Source organism: Dermacentor andersoni, chromosome 7, assembly GCF_023375885.2.
Source record: "Dermacentor andersoni chromosome 7, qqDerAnde1_hic_scaffold, whole genome shotgun sequence".
Lineage (NCBI taxonomy): Eukaryota > Metazoa > Arthropoda > Arachnida > Ixodida > Ixodidae > Dermacentor > Dermacentor andersoni.
The window spans coordinates 51,150,500-51,175,748 of record NC_092820.1 but is presented as its reverse complement, the minus strand read 5'-3'; the positions used below and the strand labels follow the sequence as shown (position 1 = coordinate 51,175,748).

Sequence of the window (25,249 nt, the reverse complement as noted above, 5' to 3'; positions counted from 1 at the left end):
GGCGTCGTGGAGGGGGACCTTGACGGCGGGCGACGGCGGCGTAGGTCATCGCTTCCGGCTTAGGTTGCGGTGATCGTGGTTGCACCTCAGGGACTCCAAGCGATCGCTGAACCTCTTCTTTGACGATTTCAGCGATTAGATCCACTTGAGACTGCGTCCTCGGGTAGAACTTCTGCAGCTCTTCCCGTGCGACCACTCTGATAATCTTGCGTAGATCGTCGGTAGCCAGTGATTGAACCCCGGCGTAGTTTGTAGAGTTCGTGCGGCGATCGAATTGCCGGTTTCGGATCTCGAGTGTATTCTCAATGTTCGTCGCCTCACGAAGAAACTCTTCGACGGTCTTGGGTGGGCTTCTTACCATTGCGGCGGAAATTCCTCCTTTACACCACGCATCAGTAGACAGACTTTCTTCTCCTCGGCCATATCCGGGACGGCGTGGCGGTACAAACAGCTCATTTCTTCCGTAAAGATGGCAACGTTCTCGTTTGGTAGCTGCACTCGGGCGTCCAGCATAGCTTCAGCCCTTTCCTTGCGCACGACGCTTGTAAAGGAGCGCAGGATGTAGCTATGGAACAGGTCCCATGTTGTCAAGGTCGATTCCCTGTTCTCAAACCAAGTTCTGGCGGCGTCATTTAAGGCGAAGTAGACATGCCGCAGCTTGTTGTCGGAGTCCCAGTTGTTGAATGTCACGATTCGTTCGTAGGTCTCCAGCCATAATTCCAGGTCTTCAGTCACTGCTCCATGGAAGGTTGGTGGGTCCCGAGGTTGTTGTAGGATAACCAAGGACGCTTGGGCAGCCATTGGGGTTGTCTTGACCACGATCTTTTTTGTCGTCTCAGGTAGAAGTCCGTGCTCTGGGTGCAGTCCGTGCAGTCTGCGGCTGGCACGCTAGCCTTGGGCAATGTTGGTTCTGTCCTCGGGCTTCGGGCTTGGATCGCGGCTTTGCGGGGGCGTTCGGTACATGAACGCACAAGCACCTCCACCAGATGTCACGTGGTAGTGACGGTGAAGAAAGCCGCAATAAGGTGGAATACAAAACTAGCTTTTATTGGGCGAACCTGTGCCCACAAAAGCAGGCTACACTTATAGCACAACGATAGCGGCGAACACGGTCGGCGATCGTCGAAAATCTGATCAGCGGGTCAAGCGCGTCGGCTTTTATAGAGCAGTCGTCGAATGCTCCAGACTAATCGTTCGGACCCGCGTGCCTTCCACAAAGTTCTACACCATTCGCGTCAGGTGATGAAATCAGATAACATAAGGTTCGGCGACAACAGGCAACGGATAGGAGCATCGATAACTTTCCAGAAACTTCGGATACATGCAGGCGCGTCTCACGCTGTGCGATTACATTTGTTAGGCGGCGAAACGTGGTTGCCAGATAAAGATAAGTACACGTGTGAATATATACTTGTTCGTGCAGACACCTTTATGATGACTTCTGCAAGTGCATAATGTAGCCATAAACTAATAAGCGGTTTCCACGAAAGCTCATCGCAGTCTACTCCATAATACCTTGTTTGGAGCAGAAGTGACATACGCGCAATAGGACAGCACTTGTGATGTTAGGTCCGCTTACAGAAAATGCTATTACTAGCGGTACTCGTGTGACATCCATCCGTAACATGTTCTAATATGCATCAGCACTGTAGGCATTATCGCTTCATACTACAAGAGAGTTCACTTAAAGGAACACTAAAGTCAAATATGATGTCATGCTAATGTGATAAATTAGTGCTTGAGAATCTCTAATGCATCAATATTGTTACGTAGGAAGACGCAGACGAAAAGCTATGTACAAGTATATTTACAAGAAAATACGCTGCGCTTCTCCAAGAGGCAACAGCCCGCGCTAGCTTCTAATCGTCGTCGTCGTCTTCTTACTGCTCGGCTCTTCGTCATTGGAAATACTATCCCGTAGCACTACCCCCGGCTGCAAAAGCGCCGTGCCGGAGCGACTAAAGGTCGGAGTCTGAAGTAGTGTAGTAGGTCTTGAGCCTACTGACGTGCACGACATCACTAGATGCCAGAGTAGATGACGAAGTTGAGCTCACAGGAGCAATTTCGTACGTCACAGGTGTCACCTGGCGCAGCACGCGGTAGGGCCCTGTGTATCGCGAAAGGAGTTTTTCTGAAAGTCCGACGCGACGACAGGGCGACCACAGGAGCACGAGTGCACCAGGCGAAAACTGTACGTCACGATCGCGGGCGTTGCACTGACGCTGCTGCGTGGTTTGCGAGTCCGTCAGTCGAGCACGGGCAAGCTGGCGTGCATGGTCGGCGAGGGCGATGGCGTCGCGCGCATACTCGGTTGTTGAGATCGCAGCAGGAGGAAGTACCGTGTCAAGGGGCAAGGTCGGTTCGCGACCGTAGAGTAGATAAAATGGAGAAAATTCGGCGGTGTCATGCCGGGAAGAATTATAAGCAAATGTGACGTAAGGAAGGGCAACGTCCCAGTCGCGGTGGTCCTTCGAAACCTACTTGGACAGCATGTTGGTAAGAGTACGGTTTAACCGCTCTGTGAGGCCATTGGTTTGAGGATGGTATGAGGTAGTCAGTTTGTGTTGAATAGAGCAGGAACGCACAATGTCGGCGATAACTTTCGAGAGGAAGTTACGACCACGGTCAGTAAGCAGCTGTCACGGGGCGCCATGCACTAAGATAATGGCATGCAAGAGAAAGTCCGCGACGTCAGTGGCGCAACTGGTAGGGAGAGCCCGCGTGATAGCGTATCGGGTGGCGTAATCAGTTGCAGCGGCTACCCATTTGTTCCCAGAGGATGGCGTGGGAAAGGCACCGAGGAGGTCTAATTCAACACGAAAGAACGGTTCCACAGGGACGGTGATCGGCTGGAGATGACCGGAAGGTGGCACCTGAGGTGTTTTCCGACGCTGGCAGGGATCACAGGCAGCAACATAGCGTCGGACGGAGCGAGCGAGACCAGGCCAATAGAAGCGCCGGCGGACGCGGTCGTACGTGCGGGTTACCCCAAGATGTCCTGCAGTGGGTGCGTCATGCATCTCAAAGAGCACTGTAAGGTCGCTCTGATTGTTCGTGTTCTTAAGTGTCACGAATCGGCCACGTGCTGTGTGTATAGAGAGGGGGTGCCCTCCCCCCCCCCCCCCCCCTCTGTCAGCGGGGCAACCGTTTCTGTGTTATGTGGGGTCACGGACTGCGCGGTGTTGGGTGACGCGTCGCGGCAGGCGCCAGGAGGGCGAGTACCGATTCCGAGAAGTCGGTATTGTGCGCAGGGTGTTGGCAGTCCGCCGACGGTCACGCGAGTCCACACAGACCAGCCTTGAAAGGGACCGCTGTATACGGTATTGTGGGCCTGGCGCCCGAGTACCTGACTAATTGGAGGCGCCGCCGAGGTTAAGAAGGGCTTAGCACACTTGACCCCGTGCCGCGCGTCCGGAACGCAATCGCCAGCCTTGTTGTTGGGTGCGACTGCCTGTGTGGTGTCGATGCCCCTGCTTCCGAGACATTTGCGGCCTAGACGCCGTTGGGATTTGAGGCGGTCTAGCGATAACTTGTTCGGGCCTGGCGTGTTTTGCTGAGCCCGTCACTAACTACGTAGAAACGAGAGGGCAACGGAGTTTTGGGGAAAAAGGAAAAGAGCTTTGTTTTCCAATATGTTTATTTTTAAGAGTAAGCCCATCCCTGTGGGTTGTGGCTTAACAAACGGTTGACTCTGATTGGCAACTGAACCTGTGGGACGGGCCAACGGCCCTACCGCCTTTTTTTCTTTGTATATTTGGGCTATAAAAATCGGGACGACATGCTGTCCCTCAGAATTGGCTGAAATCAGGATTGCTGATAGATCAGTGAGCCTCCGTACTATGTACGTTAAAACGAGTCTGGGCCCTAACAGTCAATGAGACAGTCGAAGAGTGAGACTTTGTTTCTCAATTGTTCAAGTTTGTAATGTATTTGTTTTACCTGCCATGTATATAGAAAAGTCCAACTATAAATTTTTCTTGTACATCTGATCTCCATCGCTTCCTGTCTGCATTTGATCAACAATTGCCGATCATCGTCCGAGAAGCTTCAAGTTCCAACGGTGAAGCGAGGACACAGAACGAACGAAACTTTACTGGCGCAGCACGACAGGATCGACAAGCCCCACAACGAGCAACGAGCAGCGAGCCAGGCGCAAGGCATCAGAGGGCCACCAGCCAATTCCGCAAGGGTTGCACTTCATCTGGACGAGGACGTCAGGCGGCGCCCCCAGCAGCAACGGGTGAGCGGGATTCCTTGCGTTTTGTCTAGGTTGGCATGGCTGTTGTTTAGTGAGGTTAATGGTGTTCACGCGCAGAACAGCAAATGCGATTGAGGCTGACGTAAACATTGATACGGCATCTGAACAAAGAGAGGGTCAGAGACGGCAGGAACTACAACGCGTCGGAGAGACCGAGTCTGAGACGTCGGATACTGAAATGGATAGCGAGACGCAAGGCGCTTCGCAGGCTCCGAGCACGACAGATCCAGAGGCCATGGCGGTTAGACGCCTGGAGATGGAGCTAGAAAAGGTGCGCCTACAGCTAGAGTGCGAGCGCATTGCTCTAAGGAGAGTGGAGCTTGAGCAGTCGTGCAGGCCGCCTTCGGTGTCGGAAGGAAGCGATCTCCGCCGTGCCAGCACGGATGGAATATCACAATGTGCGAAAGTGCTTAAGGCATACCGGTTGCCATGTGACGCTGACGTTCCGATATGGTTTGATGAGGTTGAAAAGTTGTTTTCATCTTTTCAAGTACCACAACACAGCCGTGTATATTTGATAATGCCTGCGCTGGCCGAGCGGGTCCGTTATCTGTTGCGTGGCCTCAATGACGAGGAATGTACAGATTATGAGACTGTAAAAAAGGCGGTATTAGATGTACTTAAGCTCACGCCAGCTAAATACTTGGAGAGGTTTGAAAAGGCATCTAAACGAAAGGATGAAACTTGGGCTCAGTTCGCGTCCCGCACTAGAACCTACTTGGCCTATTACCTTCAATCTCGAAATGCAAACACAAAAGAAGCTATGACGGAGCTTATGGTCGCTGACCGTATGAAAGCCAGTATAGGCTCAGAAGCCCTTGAATATGTTCTTTTGCGGGAGGGCGAAGATTGGTTTAGGCCAGTGGAGGTGGCGAAAGTGCTCGAGACTTTCGAGCAAGCTAAAGGAAAAGGATGAGCAACCAAGCCAGCCGCAACAGCCTCATTGCTGCAGCACGCAAAACTAGCTAGCCCGCAGAGGACAAATTGAAAATGCCACGTGTGTCAGGTACAGGGTCACCTAGCCAGAGACTGCCCAAAAGCTTCAAATAAAGAACAGCAGGGGAAGGCGCCGACTGTGCAAAAACAAAGGGTACAGAAGGTTGCTGTTGTAAGTGAAGAACCTCCACCAGAGCAAGAAAGGGTGCTAAGTGCTAGAGTACAAGTCTTAGCTCAAAATGCTAGTTCAGGGAGATCAAAGCTGGACATTATCCCTATCATGTGCGGGGATATAGCAACGGAAGCTGTGTTGGACACAGGTAGTGAGATAACGGTCGTCCGTAAAAGTATGTTGCCCGTCGTTGTACAGGAGTCATCAGGAACAGTAAGACTCGAGTCGGCATTCGGAAACAGCGTTCGAGCTAACCTAGCTACGCTGCACGTAGGCATGCATCGCCCGGGGGCTTCGATACAACCGCAGAGGATCGATCTGGTATGCGCGGTTACAGACGAACTTGCAAAGGGGGTTGACTGCCTGCTGTCGAAGAAAGATTGGGAACTACTACAGGCGCAGGAAAAAGAGGAATTTGGACGAGAAAATATTCCGCGGGTAGCCTATTCCGTTGGGGTCCGATCAGTCGAAATGGTCGATAACACTGAGCCAGACTGCGGTCTAAGCGAAGAAACGACCGATGAAATCCCTAAATTGCAAGAGAATAGTTTCATACCAGATGTCACTGGGGTGCCCAGTCAGCGGGAGGAATTTCGAGCTGCTCAGCTTGCCGATGAAAGCCTAAAAAGGGCCTGGAATGATTCGAGAAACGACAAAGCTGGCATGTTCGTGTCAGACGGACTTTTGTGCCATTGGGATTCTCCAGCGGGAGTCAAAGTCAGACAACTGGTCCTACCAGAAGAAAGACGCAGTGAGGTAGTCCCGCTCCGATCCCTGACAGCGAGGGACACATGCGAGGCTTTCCTGGAAATTTTCAGTCGCATTGGAGTGCCGGAAACGATCTGTTCAGACCAAGGTACTAACTTTAAATCTCAACTGAAACGGTTAATGTTAGAAAAACTGGGCTGTTCACCCAGGTTCTCCACTGCCGAACACCCTGAGAGCAACGGAGTGGTTGAGAGATGGAACAGAGCCCTCAAAAATATGTTGTATCATGTAATGGAGCGGGACCGAAGAAATTGGGACAAGCTCATCCCATTTGTTCTGTGGGCTTATCGCGAAGTGCCGCATGATACCACCGGGGTGGCGCCGTTCAGGCTATTGTACGGTAGAAACCCAAATGGGCCCCTATCAATAGCGCAACAAACTTGGACGGGTGAAATCGCGGTGCCCTCAACTCTGAGAGAGAAACCTGCCAAGTATTTGCAGCAGCGGCGGGAGCAACTAGACCTAGCCGCGAGTGTAGCTGAGTTGACAGGCACCGAGTGCCAGAGCAAATATGCTGATGTTTACAATAGGAGGGCACGGACTAAAGAATTTAATGTCGGGGACCAAGTACTCCTCTTTGACACAGATCGGGAAACCAAGATAGCTGCCATAGAAGGCCTTGTGCCACCTCACACAAAGAAAGAGTTGCGAAGTCTGTTGGGGCTTCGTGGGTATTATCGGGACTATGTCTCAAACTACGCCGACGTGGCTAGCCCGCTTACAGCTTTGACAAGGCGAGGGGTTCCTAATTCAATTCCATGGTCGGAAGAAGCGCAGTGCGCGTTCGAAAGTCTGAAATTAGCTCTCTGTCAGGCTGTCGCCATGAACACTCCTGAGCCTCATCAGCCGTACTGGCTATTCACTGATGCGTCGGCGACGGCGGCCGGTGCCTGTTTAGCTCAAATGTCAGCGGACGGAAAAGAAAAGCCCATCGCTTTTGCTAGCCATCGCTTTAACCTGACACAGGCGCGCTGGTCGACTATAGAGAGAGAAGCCTTCGCTACTATTTGGGCACTCAAGAAATTCGACTACTGGCTTTTCGGAGCAGTGGTGAATGTTGTCTCTGATCATAACCCATTGTCATATTTGACAACCAGCACCCCGCAGGGGGCCAAGTTAGCAAGATGGGCGCTTTCACTACAGCGCTACAATGTAACGGTGCGTCACCGGAAAGGAACATGTAACGCCAATGCTGATGCATTATCAAGGCTCTCGAATCGTTCATGGGAGCCAATCGAGTAAAGAGCAGAAAAGAAAGGATAGACAAAAACAGCCATGCCAGCTGGGACAGGCGTGAATGTTCCCGTTCACCCGAAGGACGTGTGCGTGGGACAGTTCAGCCTTGATGGAACTTTTTGTGGTTGTTGTCGTCCATGTGTGTGAGGGTTATAAGACTGTGGGCATACTATATATGTATATAACCTGCATAGGTCACTTTTCTGCTGTTGTGCCGTGCAGTGCGTTGGAGTGTTACTGTACATACATGAGTATTTCTTTTGCATGCTCACTGCCATGAATGTGTTGATCTTTCGCCCTTTTCTTTTATCGCTGTGAGAAAATTGTTTTTTTTTTCGTGGTCCTTTCAGTTCATTTTCCTGTTCCTTACGGACTCCGCAGCACCCGTGTTGGGCAGCATATGTCAATTTTCTTTGACGGAACTTTCAGAGGCTAAATTCTAGGATACAGCGCCCTTTGGCTCTTGTAGTATAGCTGGGAACATTGTGAGCCCAGTATGCTCTTTAGGAGGGACGTGTAAGGTCGCTCTGATTGTTCGTATTCTTAAGTGTCATGAATCGGCCACGTGCTGTGTGTATAGGGAGGGGGTGCACTTCCCCCCCCCCCCCCCTCTGTCAGCGGGGCAACCGTTTCTGTGTTATGTGGGGTCACGGACCGCGCGGTGTTGGGTGACGCGTCGCGGCAGGCGCCAGGAGGGCGAGTACCGATTCCGGGAAGTCGGTATTGTGCGCAGGGTGTTGGCAGTCCGCCGACGGTCACGCGAGTCCACACAGACCAGCCTTGAAAGGGACCGCTGTATACGGTATTGTGGGCCTGGCGCCCGAGTACCTGACTAATTGGAGGCGCCGCCGAGGTTAAGAAGGGCTTAGCACACTTGACCCCGTGCCGCGCGTCCGGAACGCAATCGCCAGCCTTGTTGTTGGGTGCGACTGCCTGTGTGGTGTAGATGCCCCTGCTTCCGAGACATTTGCGGCCTAGACGCCGTTGGGATTTGAGGCGGTCTAGCGATAACTTGTTCGGGCCTGGCGTGTTTTGCTGAGCCCGTCACTAACTACGTAGAAACGAGAGGGCAACGGAGTTTTGGGGAAAAAGGAAAAGAGCTTTGTTTTCCAATATGTTTATTTTTAAGAGTAAGCCCATCCCTGTGGGTTGTGGCTTAACAAGCGGTTGACTCTGATTGGCAACTGAACCTGTAGGACGGGCCAACGGCCCTACCGCCTTTTTTTCTTTGTATATTTTGTGCTATAAAAATCGGGACGACATGCTGTCCCTCAGACTTGGCTGAAATCAGGATTGCTGATAGATCAGTGAGCTTCCGTACCATGTACGTTAAAACGAGTCTGGGCTCTAACAGTCATTGAGACCGTCGAAGAGTGAGACTGCGTTTCTCAATTGTTCAAGTTTGTAATGTATTTGTTTTACCTGCCATGTATATAGAAAAGTGTACCTATAAATATTTCTTGTACATCTGACCTCATCGCTTCCTGCCTGCGTTTGATCAACTGCCGATCATCGTCCGAGAAGCTTCAAGTTCCAACGGCGAAGCGAGGACAGAGAACGAACGAAACATTACTAGCACAGTCTATCGTAGATGTTTTGGCACGACAAGAAGAAGATCAGGGCCATCAGGGAGGAAGTTCCTTTGGGACAGAATGCCGCCCTGGAGGACATATCGGCGAACGGATGCGTCGGTAGGTGTAGAGCGCAGACGCTCAATGAGTAGTCCCAGCGATAGGTCTCGGTACTGCTCATCGGCGATGTCAACGAAGGCAGACACAGAGAAAATGCCGTCGGCGGTACTAATGTCGGCGTCGTCAGGCTCGTCTACCGGGTAGCGACACAGGCAGTCAGCGTCCTTGTGCTGTCGGCCAGATTTGTAGGTGACAGAGAACGAATATTCTTGGAGGCGTAAGGCCCAGCTACCAAGTCTTCCTGTAGGGTCTTTCAATGAGTATAAGCAGCAAAGCGCGTGATGGTCTGTGACAACGGAAAAGCGTCGGCCATATAAGTATGGGCGGAACTTCGCAACCGCCCGAACTAGGGCCAGACACTCACGCTCAGTGATGGAATAGTTGCGCTCCGCGGGCGAGAGGAGCCTGCTGGCGTAAGGGGTCGTGGCCACGCTGGCGTTGTGTCAGTACTGCGCCAATTCGTGACCGCTGGCATCAGTACGGACTTCGGTTGGCGCAGAAGGATAGAAATGGGCCAGAACGGGAGCCGTTGTGAGAAGGTCGATTAGAAGCGAGAATGCAGAGGCCTCGTTATCGCCCCACTAGAAAGGGGCGTCTTTTTTCAAAAGCTCGGTTAGTGGTCGTGCTATGGCCGCGAAACTTTTCACGAAACAGCGGAAGTACGAGCAAAGGCCGATGAAGCTGCGCACATCCTTGACACACTTTGGAACAGAGAAGTGCGTAACAGCATGAATCTTGCCTGGGTCCGGTTGCACTCCGTTCGCGTCAACAAGATGTCCAAGGACGGTAATCTGGCGACGGCCGAATTGGCACTTCGATGCGTTGAGTTGCGGACCGGCTCGCCGAAAAACGCCCAGGACTGCTGAGAGGCGCTCGAGGTGAGTAGCGAATGTTGGGGAGGATACTATAACGTCGTCCAAGTAGCATAGGCACGTGGACCATTTGAAACCGTGAAAAAGGGAGTCCATCATGCGTTCAAAAGTGGCAGGAGCGTTACGTAGACCAGACGGCATCACTTTGAATTGATAAAGACCATCGGGGATTACAAAGGCAGTCTTCTTGCGGTCGAGATCGTCCACGGCAATCTGCCAATAGCCGGAGCGAATGTCAATAGAGGAGAAATAGCGAGCACCGTGGAGGAAGTCAAGGGCGTCATCAATCCGAGGTAGGGGATACACGTCCTTTTTGGTAACCCTGTTAAGGTGCCGATAATCCACTCAAAAGCGCCATGAGCCATCCTTCTTTTTTACCAGCCCAACAGGCGACGCCCATGGACTACATGACGGTTCGATAATGTTCTTGGCAAGCATTTTGCGAACTTCGGTGTGAATAACTTGACGCTCAGCCGGCGATACTCCATACGGGTGGCGATGAATAGGAGGGGCATCGCCGGTATTAACGCGATGTTTGACAGCTGTTGTTTGGGCCAAAGCACGATCTTTAAAGTCAAAAATGTCTTGGTAGGAAATCAGAACGTGGTAGAGCGCACGAGCGTGCTCGGAAGGCATGTCGGGTGCACTCATTTTTTGTAAGGTGGCGATGGTACAAGTTGCCGACTGCGACGGTAGAGGAGGATCGGCTGAATTGTCGTTTACTGAAATCGATGCGTCGTGGCGGGCGTGATAATTTTCTTGAACCAGTTACGAAAGTCAGAGCTCATTACGGACAAATGCGCCCCAGTGTCTATGAGTGCACACACAGAAACACCGTCGACTTGCACCTCAAGAAGGTTCAGATGAGTGGGCAACGTCAGAAGAGGATTTGACGGCGTAGGGAGCAATGCAGCGTCACCTCGAGGCGCTGCATCGTCTAGTTTTCCGGCTGGGAGCGGCGTCCGAAGGGAGTCGGCGAATAGGAGCGACGGGGCTGAGGAGAGCGAGATTGTCGTCGTTGCGGCGAAGGCGAACGAGAATAATCAGCCGTGGCGTTATCGGAGCGTGCGGCATAGGGACGAGAAGGGCCACCTGGGGGGCGAGAGTAAGCAGTATAAGTAGGCCGGGTCGGGGAACTTCAGCGACTGCGACAGTGCCGAGAAATGTGCCCGATTCGATGGCAGTGGAAACAAATGGGCTTGTCGTCAGCAGTGCGCCATTCAGATGGGTTGCCGAAACGTGGTGGGTAAGAAGATGCGGGACATGGCGGAATCGAAGAAGCCGGGCGGGTATCATGACGATGGGCCGGGCAGATGGTGTGAAGACCCATGTTTTCGAACTCTTGGCGGACAACTGCCTGGATGAGTGAGACCGTGACTGCAGATGTGCTGGTGGGACTGGGGTCGAAGGCAGCCGGATAGGCGGCCTCGATCTCACGCCGGATGATCCTGGTAACATCGGCAGTGTTGTTGGGACGAGGAGTGTCGGCACAGGAAGACGTCGCTGGGGTGTTGGGCAGACGGGCAAAATGCTGGTCAATACGTCGGCTTTTAGTGAGTTCCAGGCGGCGGCACTCATTTATAACAGCATCCACCGTCGCTACGTTGTTGCAAACGAGCAAGTTGAAGGCGTCATCGGCAATGCCTTTGAGGATGTGGGCAACCTTGTCGGACTCAGTCATGTGGGTGTAACTTAGCGGCACAGAGCGAAGACGTCCTGAATGTACGTGACATAGGGCTCTGTTGACGTCTGCACGCGGCCGGAAAGCGCCTTCTGCGCGGCAGGTTGGTGACCGTAGGGGTTGCCGAACAAGTCTCGAAGCTGTGTCTTAAGTGAATCCCAACTGGTGAGCTCATCTTCGTGCGTGGGATACCAAACTCTAGGTGTGCCACCGAGGTAAAAGACTACGTTGGCGAGCATAATAGTAGGGTCCCACCGGTTATTGCGGCTGATGTGTTCATACAGGCTGATCCAGTCATCGACGTCTTCCCCATCTTTGCCCGAGAATACGCCAGGATCACGGGGAGCGGGGAGAGTGATGTAGGTCGTCGAGGTGGCAGCAGGTGTCGGAGCCGGCGGAGTCGTGTTGCCGTCGCCGGGAGCCATGAAGGATGGCTCGATGTAGCGTCCACTGCGAAGCTCCGTGACGAGGTACAGGGAACGTCCACCTCCACCAGATATGTTACGTAGGAAGACGCATACGAAAAGCTATGTACAAGTATAATTACAAGAAAATACGCTGCGCTTGGCCAAGAGGCAACAGCCCGCGCTAGCTTCTAATCGTCGTCGTCGTCTTCTTACTGCTCGGCTCTTCGTCATTGGAAATACTATCCCGCAGCAATATTATCGCCAGCAGAGCCTTAATAATCTAGAAATTTAAGTAAATGCAGCACACGATTGGAGACTCTTCCGGGACATTCAAGTATTTGCCCGATGACGAAAGCACTCCTCAGTTAAATTCTGTGACTAGTACTGAGTCACTCATTCAAAAAAAAAAAGATCCTCGTATTGCTATATGAGAAGAAATAAAATCTCATTTGTGTACTTATGTTTCGTTTTATAATAAAGAACTCATTGAGATTAGCAATGAGTTCGACCCGGGTGGTCGAAAGGTTTATATTTTGTTCAACTCTGCGCCAGCCACGCTTTCGGGTTTGGGTGGTTTCGGTATCGCGTAGTGCTGCGCTGGTTTTGCTGGCTCGCGAAACTCGCACAAAGTGCAAGTAGCAGAGATCTCAACATTTATTTGATGTCGCGGGATGGTTGGACGGTCCACGCCACTTGAACAAAAAGCAGCTGCCGCGGCGAATACACCGCTCTGTCTTGGCTCGGTGTCTCCATGGCCGCGCGCTTGAGATTTGGCCAAGAAGCCGTAGCGCCGTTTTACTCACCACCGGCAGCAGAGGCGGTGATGACGTATGCAACGTCACCACTCGTTCGGTTGGGCGGCGGGAGATTTGACTTTATAAAAAGTGATTCTGACCCTACAGATGCAATTTTCTCGTTAACCAAATCTTTTCAGGGATACGAAACAAGCGTTGCGAGGTTTCTGGAATGGTATTTTAACAGTCCCCTTGGACTTATCATTTGCCTTTTGTGTCCCTTTAGAGTAGGTGTGAATGTCAGCTTATTCTGAGCATCCATTTCAGACTATCCATAGCGTGAATATCTCTAACGGTCGTTAGGCATAGATTTAGTACATAATAGTGTAAAACTTACAGACTAAGGTCATAATCCTCCCACTACTCCTGCGGTACTGTTGCTAGTTCTAGTTCTGCTGCAAATATGCTAACAGTGGCCAAAGCGGAAACGAGGATGATAATCGCGGTTGCTCACTCGTACAGCATCGTTTCTCTAATGCGGAACACGTGGCACATTGCTGCCTCCAGAAGCAATGTGTCCTTTCGTCAACTTTCGTTTAGTAATTCCTGATTATTTTTACAGCTCGAATGAAAAAGAAGGGGTAATTTTGCGCGTGTGTTTTCTGGCGTTGTGTGCCTGTATACGTATTGACCCCGTAGACATCGCTAAAGTGCTGGCACTTGACCACCGCACGATACTTAGTCCGTTTCATCTAAGCGTTGTAGCATATTATTTGTTTCAACACATTCATTCTAACATACGAACTGGGGCAAAACACATGCAGTGTAGCGAAATAGTTGTTAGACGTGGTTGGAATAATTGGAAAGTTGGAATAATTTTTGGAATCGTGGTTTAAACCATTCTGGACTTCTGGGATTAGAGGACGACGCGTTATGTGCCTTTTCATAAATATATGCATTGTTGCATATTCAAAGAATTGTTTCATATTGCATTTGACGCTCCATTGCATTTTTTGCGATTTGACTTTTCAAACGAATGATTGTGCTGTGGTTGCTGTAACATTGAAAACAAAGGTCTGCTTAACCTTGCGTGGGTTTCAATTACGAGAAGTTGTAAGTTTAGCTATGAATGCGCAAAATCTTTAACCTATTCCTATCAATTTTCAATCGCAGGTGCCTCTTCGTGGCGAAGGTATAACGAAGAAGGCGCCCCTAAAACCTTTTGCTGGTCTTTGCGTCTCCTTTCTCTTACTGCTTCGAAAGGATCACGAGTTGTGAGAAAACTATGTCCGATATTATGTACCTGTACCGTATATCCTATATTTTGTGCGACATGTACCGCACAAAAAAATCATCTCTATGAAAAGCGAGCCACCTACGAGGCATGCGTAACAAGTGTGATAAAAGTCAAACATTCACGTTCTCATTCATACGTATTTAGAAAAATAATGAGACAAATGAACTCGTGCAGTTTCTACATGCACGCATGAAACTAAGATAATATTGCAGTTGGCCGGGAAATAGTTGTAAGTTTTGAGTCCGCAACCAAATATACAGCAAGCATCAGCCAAGTAAGATGAAAAATAATCGGCGTTAAGGACTAAAATATTTAAGATCTATTTCAAATATAGCTGAATCTTCCGGCTGCCCTATTACCTAGCAGAACCCATATCACGCGCTACCAAATCGCAGTAGTGAGCAAAATTTGAAATACGTGCGGCAGAATTATTTTATATGCGTTGTAGACTGCATTGCGGCAGCTTGTTTAACAAATCAACAACAACAGCAAGAACAACAACCACAACAACAACAACAATAATAATAATAATAATAACAATAATGTTTATTTCCCATCAAGAAAGATGGAGGAGGCTGCAGGTAAAAGCTGCACGAACAAACGGCAGCTTGAGAGCGGCCCGCAGCCCCCTCTACAAGGCGGCAGTAAAAAGGCTACAGGAAAGAACATCGAAAATATACATAGGCACCGAAATGGACACTGGAAATGAACACAAAAATCATCCAATCAGAAAGACTAGATACCTTATACATAGTGTTGCCGTATTGCAGCATTAGTTATTTTTAAAATATCAGTGGTAGTTTTGTTGTAATTATTCAGGAGAGTGGGCAGGGTGAAGGACAGTTTTTCTGTAGAGTAGTTAGCCCGAGGGGTTATAACATTCCACTTTTCTATGTACCGGGTAATGTGTATGGAAATGTTCTCTTTTAGCGATAAGTCGCGTAGAAACGTTCTATTTTCAAATACTTCGCCTTTGAAGGCTAGTGTTAGCTTATATTCATAAAGATTTTTTACTGGTATAATGTTTGTTTTTTGAAAAAAAAAAAAACTGTCTGTATGGCTGTTATATCGTAAGTCATAAAGCAGTCTCACCATTTCTTTCTGGAGGACAAAAAGTTTCTGTAAGTTAGTTTGAGCAGTTGTGCCCCAAACCAATAAACAGTAATTTAGATAAGAGTAAAAAAGGGAATTATAGAGAAGCTTGACCTTGAATGGCAGGTATGTTCTTAGGCGAGATAAGACGCCAACTACACGAGTTAACTTTGTCAAAACCATGATGTGGTTACCCCAAAGCATATTATCGGAAAAAGTTACGCCAAGGATTTTAATGTGATCAATTATTTGTGGTGGTTCGCCCCCATACGTTAAGTTTGCTGGAGCGTTGAACTGTTTCGATTTCGGCCTAAATATAACAGCTTTTGTTTTATTAACAAAGTATCATTCTGTAGCATTAACAAAATAGCATAAAGTAGCATTCTGTCACTTGCGGGATTACACTGAACTTAAGTAGTTTAATCTAGTGTGACAGTGTACACATATAAGAGGAGGACAAAGTGCATGAGACCAACGCCTTAGCGTCGCAACGATACGTGAGCGTATATAACACGAAACTAGGAGTTGAATCAATAACGTGCGTACGTACGTACGTACATACATACATACATACATACATACGTACATACCTACATACATACATACATACATTACATACATACGTACATACCTACATACATACATACATACATACATACATACATACATACATACATACATACATACATACATACATACATACATACATACGTACATACACGCCTGAAAATATTAGCAAATTCTGAAGATGATATACGTTTAAGCGGAAAGAGCTTTTGAAGAAAATAAATTAACCGCGAGATTACCACAGGTTTATGAAAAAAATTACTTAAGTAACACGATGCATGTTACCTTCTCTCACTAGTTTCTCCATTTGGTAATCATTTTTTAGAAAACTTGTTATTTAATATTTCGTTGTTGGCCATTAACATTCCCTACAATCACAATATTGTCAGCAGAATGTGGATGTGCAAACAGAAGCTTCAAGACTCTTTCAGCGATGATTTCAATATTCCGAAGATGATGACCTGCTGTGACAGCCACTCTGAATCCACTCTGAGCCATTTCATTATGAGGCACGCCGCAGTCGGAGTCTTCGGGTTAATTTCGATCTTTATCGTGTCTCCAGTGCAAAGGACATGGACGTTTTTGCGCTTTGCCCCCACCTAAATGTCGCCGCCGGGATTTGATTCCGCGACCTTGTGTGAAGTAGCGCAATAGCCGTTAAACCACAGCGGCGGATAGGTTTTGCAGAGGTACGCAAAATCTCATCAGAACGTTTCAGAGTTGAAGACCAAGAAGCCAAGCAGTCATAATGCGAACAGCGCGAACAAGGCGACGAATGAGTGAAAGGACACAGGACGAGCGCTCAGGATCAGGACACAGGATTAGCCCTCGTCCTGCGTCCTTTCACTCCGTCGTCTTCTTGTTCGCGCTGTTCGCATTATGAATGTGTGCCAACTCGCCCGACTGACCATTTAATAAAGCCCAGCAGGTGTGGTTATTGAGCCTTTGTCACACCCTGTCTCGCCCATGCCAATTTCTATTCAGAATCTAGGGCCCAGGGACCTCACGGGCTACAGGAACTGTTTAAAGATGATATAGGGATTTTTAGTTATCCGTCCAGAACGATTGAGCTCATAAAATGTTACCTTCCCCTGACCTCTGCTAAACTGGCGCCCTTTTCACCGTACCCTGTTACATCCCCGCACGGCCGTCAGCGTCAGCAGAAGTCGCGGTGTCGAAGCACCAGCTGCCTGAGCACACGGGGGCTCAGGTCGAGCGTTTAACAGAGCGTGGCTTAGCCGTGGCTGGGACCATAGGGATTGAGATGTATTGGGTGTTTACGGCACGCGAGGATAGCGCAGAGGAAGCCGTTTATATGCACCAGCCTAGTGTAAAATTGCGACGACGCCGCAACAGAGGAAAAGTCAGCTACGTGTTTTTAGAGAAGGACCGTCGCTAAAGGTGTGCGAGATATTCTTTTTGCAATAAATTCTTATGTTGCTCCTCAAAAATCCACCTTCCACACAATGAAACCGAGATAAATTTGGCCAGGTATGTCCTTGTTTCACAGAGAAAAAACTATCCTAGACCCAGTAAAAGAATCTCGTTGTAGATGCGCAAAATATTGCCACTTAAAAGCATGTAACATAGAACCGTATTCTACAGAACAAACGCTTTATTCCAGATCTATACAACCTCGCGTATGGAATTAAGGTGAATTGAATTCAATTCGTCATAACACGGCCCATACACAAACAGCGAAACTTCTTTTTCTATAACAAGGCAACAAGCGTGTTGAAAGAGTCTGGCTGTCACAAGCAATTAATTCATTCCATGCGCGGAAGAACGGAACGTCTGACCTAGGAATTGGCTTATTATATGCACGGTGCGCTAGCACATATTGAAAACAGCTATCAATGGGCATTTTGTACAACTTAATTCCCTGACTGATTACCCACGGGACAACGTAAATAATTATGTCTCGAAGTCCCGAACCTGAAGCTGTGGTTCTTGCACTATCACTGGCCTACTGTCTTTGACGCCACTCTCGGTTCCGCCGTATCATAACACCCGGCTGTAAAGGCGCTGTATCGGAGGGTAACTATATTGGAGGCGATCGCGCGACAAGGTAAGTGAGTGAGTGAGGGAGTAATGCTTTACCGAAAATAAGTAAAATAAGGCAAGATGGTTTGGGCCCCTATTCCAGGGCCCCATTAGCAAGAGCGGCTTACTGGGCTTGGTTCGGAAGAGCCAATTGGCTCTCCTGGGCTTCGTCCGCCAACCATGCCTTCCACTGCCTATTCTCATTATAACCACCAATAAAACAAAATGTATTTTTGTTTATGGCATACAGCAGAACACGAAAATGAAGACTGTGTAAGTAAACTGTCAGAATATATAATAAGAAAATCCTTGTGTCCTTCTTGTTATCCAGTAGACAAAAAGCAATAATCGTGACCTTTGGCTGCCCCAACTGGGCCTAGTTCCGGTGGCAGAAATCGAGGCGTCCCGTTAAAGTGACTGTGTGACACCGCGTTATTCTAACGTTCTGTGTGCTTCGTTGTCGTCTGGCATGGCGCGAAACAAAAGCGTTTGTGGTTTTGAAGCAGCTGTAAGGTTTGTCGTGGCCCATTGCGGAAGAGAGAAGCGGGACCTACTTGATGACGTAATCGGTGCAACTACGAGTCGCTGCTCGCGGCAATTAAGTGAGACGAAGGAGCCTTCATTTCACAGGTCTCTTTATTCTTCTTATTATACTCGTCAGCTTGTCGCACTTTGTAAACGTCCGGTAAAAGAATCGGTTTGCTGTCAAGATGACTCGCGATTGTGCTTTTTCGTCAGTTGACGAAATGCTTTGAGCATATCCTGGTTTATTCGTTTGCGACCCATTGAGATTTATTATAACTCCCTCACCAGAACAGGAATTGGCGTCCCTGGTGCAGTGTTCCGCCACTTCCTCCAAATGACTCATTCAATTACCAAATGACCCTCGGTCCCCAGCAGCTGACCAAGGCGGCGATCAGGCCTGTAATGCAGTAGAGGGTGCTAAGAATCGCTGCACCCGGACAGGCCGCCAATGGAAACTGACCATTCAAACGTTTAACACCCGAACGTTCGCGAGTGAAGCTAGCCTAGCAGGACTCTGACGAAATATCAGGCATTGTTTGGGATATCATTGGCCTTAGTGAGCTGAGAAGAGCTGGTGAGGCTTATACAATGCTGAAAAATGGCCACGTCCTCTGCTATAGGGGTCTACCAGATAAGAAGCACTTCGGAGTTGGATTCCTAATCCATAAGGACATAGCAGGCAACATTGACGAATTCTACAGCAACATCGAGAGGGTAGCAGCAGTCGCAATAAAGGTGAATAGGAGGTACATAATAAAGGTAGTAGAAAGTTACGCTCCAAGCTCAAGTCACGATGATGAAGAAATAGAACAGTTTTCCGAAGACGTTGAATTACCGATACGAAAAGTGCAAACACAGTGTACTGTAGTTATGGGCGACTGCAATGCATATGTGGGGAAAAAGCAGGCTGGTGAACAAGCATGTTTCCTCTCTGATAAACACCGTTCTCTTACCGTCTCTTAACGTTATGCCTAATATTCTTCGTGCCATCGCTCTTTGCGTGGTCCTTAACTTGTTTTCGAGCTTCTTTGTCAGTCTCCGAGTTTCTGCCCCGTATGTCAGTACCGGTAGAATTCATTGATTGTACACCTGTCTATTTAATGATAATGGTACGCTCCCAGTCAGGATCTCATTGTGTCTGCCGAATGAGCTGCAACCCATTTTTATTCTTCTGTAAATTTCCTTCTCATGATCAGGGCCTCCAGTGAGTAATTCAGCTTTCTTGGGAAACGTACTCCTTCACAGAGTCTAGAGGCTGACTGGAGATCCTGAACTCTTATTCCCTTGTCCGGCTATTGATCATTATCATTGTCTTCTGCCTATGCATCTTCAATGCCACTCTAATACTCTCTTTGTTAAGGTCCTCAATCAATTGTTGTAAGTCGTCCCCAGTGTTACTGAAAAGGACAATGTCATCGGCGCATCTAAGGTTGCTGACATTCGCCGTTGATCCTTACTCCTAAGCCTTCCCAGTTTAGGAGCTTGAATACTTCTTCCAAGCACGCAATGAGTAGCATTGGAGAGATAATGTCTACTTATCTGACCCCTTTCTTGATACGTATCTTCTTACCTTTCTGGTAGCTGTGGAAAGGCAGCTGTGGATTCTCTGTAGATCCTTTACAGTGTAGTTCTGTAGCAATCTCTGCAGTTTGGTTACCAGTGTATCAGCGTTCCGTCGTTGTCTCTTCACAGGAATGAGTTTAGTTTCCTGGCTGATACGATATGATTAGGTATGGTTTCTATATAATTTGAGCCAGTGGTGTAGCCATAAATTTTGTTATGGGGGGGGGGCGCTCAGGTTGCAGCTTATACAATTTGTCGAGAGATCAAATACATGAATAATAACGGCACTGCCATTGCGAAAGATTCTGCAAAGGAATTCTTGAAAGCCACGCACTATGAAGACAAGTAAAATATGTATTTATTTCATAAAAGAATATACTCTTGTGTTTCAAAAATTGTGCCCCAGATAACTGATGTCAATGCTTCCATGCTTTCTACCTATATAATAAGTAAAGCAAATATCACACGAACCTTAGAAAAATATCAGTTCGAAACCAGCAAAGCAGTGCATGCCACTGATCTTAAAAATGTAAAGGCCGTGAGATGAGCAATTTGAGGACAAATATTTTATTGAAACTTTGTCATTCAAGAACCTTGTTTATATGTTTGTACATATTGACACTGATGTGGGGCTCCCGCACCGCGGGACGGCGCCCGCGAAGTCGGCGCTATGTAAGACAATGAAGCGTGCAAGTTGCACGTTCTTCTTCTGTCCCGCCATTAAAGGGAAGCGTCTGTTTTGTAATACTCCGTCTTCAATCTACGTTACAGTTTTTCTGGTGGAGGTGTTGGGTACATGAGACCACTCCCAAATCGAACACCGTCTACAAGCCCAGTACGAAGTCCGGTCGAGCTGACTCCTGTTCACGTATAGACAAGCCGTCGACATCAAGGACTGCCATCTGAGTGCCACCTGAGCACGAGCCTCGGTGAGGGGCTGGGGCTCAGGTGGCACTCAATCGAGTCAGAAGGACAAGTACATCGGCTCCGCCTTCTTCCTAAACGGCACCGACCGAGGTCGTCCTTAACCAGCCGCGAGTCCCCACGTCCGGATGTTGAGAAATGGCTCGATCACTTTGAGTGTGTCGCAGAATTCAACGCCTGCAGTCCAGAGCGCAAGCTACTGCAACGCCTACTTTGCCCTCGAGGGTTATGTGCGGAGATGGTTTGAGAACCGTGAGGTGGCCCTATCGACGTGGGACGAATTGAGACGGCTGCTAATCAGCACCTACGCCAGCCTCGATCGCAAGGAGTGAGTTGAATCTGCAATTCAGGCGAGAGTACAGAGGCCGTGCGAAAGCGTCGCAATGTTTGTCGAAGATATGTGCAGACTTTCCCGACGCGCGGATCCAACCATGCCGGAAGAAAAGATGTTCAGGAACTTGATGCGCAGTGTCAAGCAAAAGTTATTCGGTGGCCTAATACGCAACCAACCAAAGACCGCTGCAGAGTTTCTCGCGGAAGCCATAGTAACGGAAAAGGTACTGCAGCAGCAAACAAGGCAGCACAACCGCGACGTGTCGACCCTATCGCGTGACCCTCTCGCTATACCCTTGGACAATACCGACGCCTTGCGGGAGCTGATTAGGTTTGTTAGAGAATAGCTCCAAAAGCTTCAGGTGGCTCTGCCATCGGTACAGCGAATCGCTCTGGCTGAGGTCGTCCGGGAGGAAATCAGGCAGGAAGTCCAAGTCCCAGAGCGAAGCGAGACACCACAGCACGAGGTACGACAGCCACGAACTCGCATGTTGTATGCGGAAGCTGCGCGAAGTTCGTTGTCCCCGATTTTTCGCAATGTGAACGACGTCTCGGACTTTCATGGTGTGCGCGCCGTTGAACAAGCAACTGGTGACTTCAGGCCTTGCCGCACGCCATTCATGGCTGAAACACGACCACCACGCGAGAGCGACGTATGGCGCACTGCAGAGCGGAGGCCCTTGTGTTCTCATTGCGGTGAAGCCGATCACTTCTACAGGGCGTGTCCTTACCACCGAGCTGGGCTCCGTGCATTTTCACTGAATGTGCCGTGCCCGCGCAATTGTGAACGCTCCCTGGAGATTGAAGCCTACCTCGCGGACGCCAAGACCTCGTTTGCCCCATGATTCCGTGACCCCCGGTCACTGTGAACCACCCGAAACAGGTCTTCCTGCCCCCATTTCACGCCGAGCGCAACAAGGCGTCGCTCACCCAGCCCTGCCTCCTGGGAAACTGAGTCCAGCGACCTGCGGAGGTGAGGCCGCTGATGTTGCGAACGCTGAAGATCCTCCACTACGACGACCACGATATGACGTAATTGAGACGCAGAGAAAGCAGTGTAGTTCACTGTGAGTATCTTGCGACGTACCAGTTGCCACAAACGACCACGAAGTCACAGCTTTAATCGACACGTCTGTATGAGCCAGAATCTCGCGCGTATATTGAACAAAGTTTCGGCGCAATGGACCGGAACTCAGATTCATGCTGCAGGACGGCACTTCATAGCTCAAATGGGTCGGTGCACGGCACGAGTCAACATTCGGGGCTTCGCGTACATCGGCGGCTTCGTCATTCTTTCTGAATGCTCGAAGGACCTTATACTCGGCATGAATTTCCTTCAAGCGAACGGTGTCAGCTTCGCTACTACGCAAGCCATAGCGAAGACTAATGACAACGACCGTGACATCGCGCTTCGCGTAGCTGACAATCACGTCACGTCGCCACCCAAGTGCCGCGTGCTTACCCTTGTCCGATGCGATATGGAGGATGATACCGAAGAAAATGCTGAGGCAAAAATCACTCTACTTTTTGAGAACCACATTTGCATATCCAGAGGGCTTGGATATACTGTTCGCCGATATACTCTTTGGATATACTCTTTGTCGATACTCTTTGTCTCATGGCAAAGAGTATTGGCATGTATCTCGAGGAACGACAATCGCATTTCTTCGCGAAATCATTGATGTTACTGACATTCCCACATTGAAAATCGCATGGTCTCAGCAATCTGAGTTACCCAGCCTAAAAGAACGGATTCACATTAACGCTGCTCTGCAAGACCATTAGAAAGATTGTCTACTCAGTCTCTTGAATGAATTGCGGACTGTTTTTCAACGTCATCCAAAGTGCGGTGGACGTGCATCACAAAGCACCGCATTATTACTGACGAGTCCGCAAGTCCTGTTGGTCAGCATCCTTACAGAGTGTCTCCAGTGGAAAGTGAAACTATCAAGCATCAGGTGCAAGAGATGCTACAAGATGACGTGATCCAGCCGTCCACAAGCCTGTGGGCCTACTCTGTAGTGTTAGTTAGAAAGAAAGACAACACACTACGCTTCTGTGTAGATTACAGAAGGTTGAACCGTGTCATGAAGCGCGGTGTTTATCCATTGCCACGCATCGACGACGCGTTGGATCATCTACAACAAGGTCGCCAAGTTCTTTCTTCATTGGATCTTAAATCAGGGTATTGGCAAATCGAAGTTGATGAACAGGATCGTGAAAAAAGAGCGTTTGTTACACCTGACGGGCTTTATGAGCTCAAAGTTCTCCCCTTCGGTCTCTGTTCCGCTCCTGCCCCCTTTCAGCGGATGATGGATACCGTGCTTGCAGAACTCAAATGGCAAACCTGCCTCGTATACTTTTACGACGTCGTCGTGTGCTCTAGCACGCTTGACGAACATCTCGCACAACTCGCGAGTGTCCTCTCTGCGATCCGTACTGCCGGCCTTACCATCAGGCCTAAAGAATGCTGCTTGGGGTTCCAAGAGCTCAAATTTCTTGGCCATGTCGTTGGTCCTAAAGGCGTCCGACCAGACCCCGACAAGTTAGCTGCCGTCGCCGAGTTTTCAATACCCACAAACACGAAGGCTGTCCAACGCTTCCTTGGTTTGTGCGCATTTTATAAGCGCTTCGTCGAGGGATACTCCAGAATTGCTCAGCCTCTGACACGGCTTACGCGCGGCGATGTTCCTTTCATTTGGGCGGACGAGCAGCAGCAGTCGTTCAATGAATTGCGAAAGCGTTTGCCAGGCCCGAATACTCGCTCAATTCGACGAAGACGCTGACACTGAAATTCATACTGACGCCAGCAATGCGAGTCTCGGCGCAATTCTTGTGCAGTGGCAAACTGTGGCGGAATGCACCATTGCTTATGCAAACCGCAGTCTCACGAAGGCTGAGAAAAACTACTCAATCACTCAAAAAGAATACTGAGCGGCTGTGTGGGCAATTAGTCAATTCCGACCCTACTTGAACGGTAGAACCTTTAAGGCTGTCAGCGATCACCACGCCCTGTGCTGGCTTGCCAACCTCAAGGATCCTTGAGGCAGACCAGCCCGTTGGAGCCTGTCCTTACAAGAGTACGACATTACAGTTCTCTATCGATCTGGAAGGAAGCACAGCGACGCTGACTGTCACGCGCACCACTCCCTACGACGTCATCGGACCCTGACCATGTCTTGCCATTTGTCGGCGTTATCGACGCCATAAAGTGCGCTGACCCTGAGCTGCTGCTGCTGCTGATCAAGCACCTTCAAGGCGTTGAAGGTGTTTTAACCCGCTTGCTCGTGCGAGGATTGTCATCTTACTATTCGCACAACAACGTCCTTTACAGGAAAAACTGCGGAAGCAGTCCAAATACGTATCTCCTTGTCGCGCCGTCAGCGCTGTGCTAATACATTTTGCAAGCCTACCATGATGATCCATGCGCGGGACACCTGGGATTCACTAAGACATTAGCAAGGATACGACAGAAGTATTACTGGCCTCGGCTTCAGTGCAACGGTACGTGAAGACCTGCCGCGATTGTCAGCGCCGCAAGAAACCACCGTTAAACCGTTAAACGGGCTGGCTTTCTCCACCCTGTGGACTCTCCTCAACACTGTTCCAAGAAATAGGAATGGATCTACTTGGGCCATTCCCAGTGACCTCTTCGCGCTTCAGATGGATAGTCGTCACTACCGACTACTTGACCCGGCACGCCGAAACCGAAGCTATTCCGCAATCGAACTCGCATGAAGTGGCCAAGTTCTGTTTACGCCACATCGTCCTACGACATGATTCACCGTCTGTTCTCATCACTGACCGCGGTACAGCCTTTATAGCGGAAGTTATGCAGGACGTTCTGCAGCTGAGTCAGAGATCTCACCACAAGAGCACTGCGTATCACCCTCTAACAAATGGATTAATGGAAGGTCTGTACAGAACGCTGACTGATGTGCTCTCCATGTATTTCGACATAAAGCACAAGACGTGGAACGAGATTTTACCCTGTGTGACCTTCGCGTATAACACTGCTGTACAGGAGACTACACAGTTTACGGCGTTCGAACTTGTATACGGGCGCCACGTCCCGTCAACACTTGACGCTATGCCACCTCTGGTTGATAATAGCCCGACTAGTGAACACGTGGAAGAGTTCGTACAATAA

The 25,249-nt window shown here is 49.2% G+C and overlaps 1 protein-coding gene across 3 annotated transcripts in view; it reads left to right on the top strand.

Moving 5' to 3' along the window:
• Positions 1–25,249, top strand: part of LOC129385789 (uncharacterized) — a 202,226-nt gene that overhangs the window by 48,143 nt on the left and 128,834 nt on the right. For 2 of the 3 annotated variants that reach the window (XM_072289193.1, XM_072289194.1), the window contains exon 3: positions 13,929–14,029. The exons of the other annotated variant lie outside the window; for it this stretch is intronic. In XM_072289193.1, coding sequence (XP_072145294.1) covers positions 13,929–14,029 — 101 coding nt within the window. The remainder of the gene's footprint in view (positions 1–13,928; positions 14,030–25,249) is intronic. 3 annotated transcript variants of the gene reach the window in all.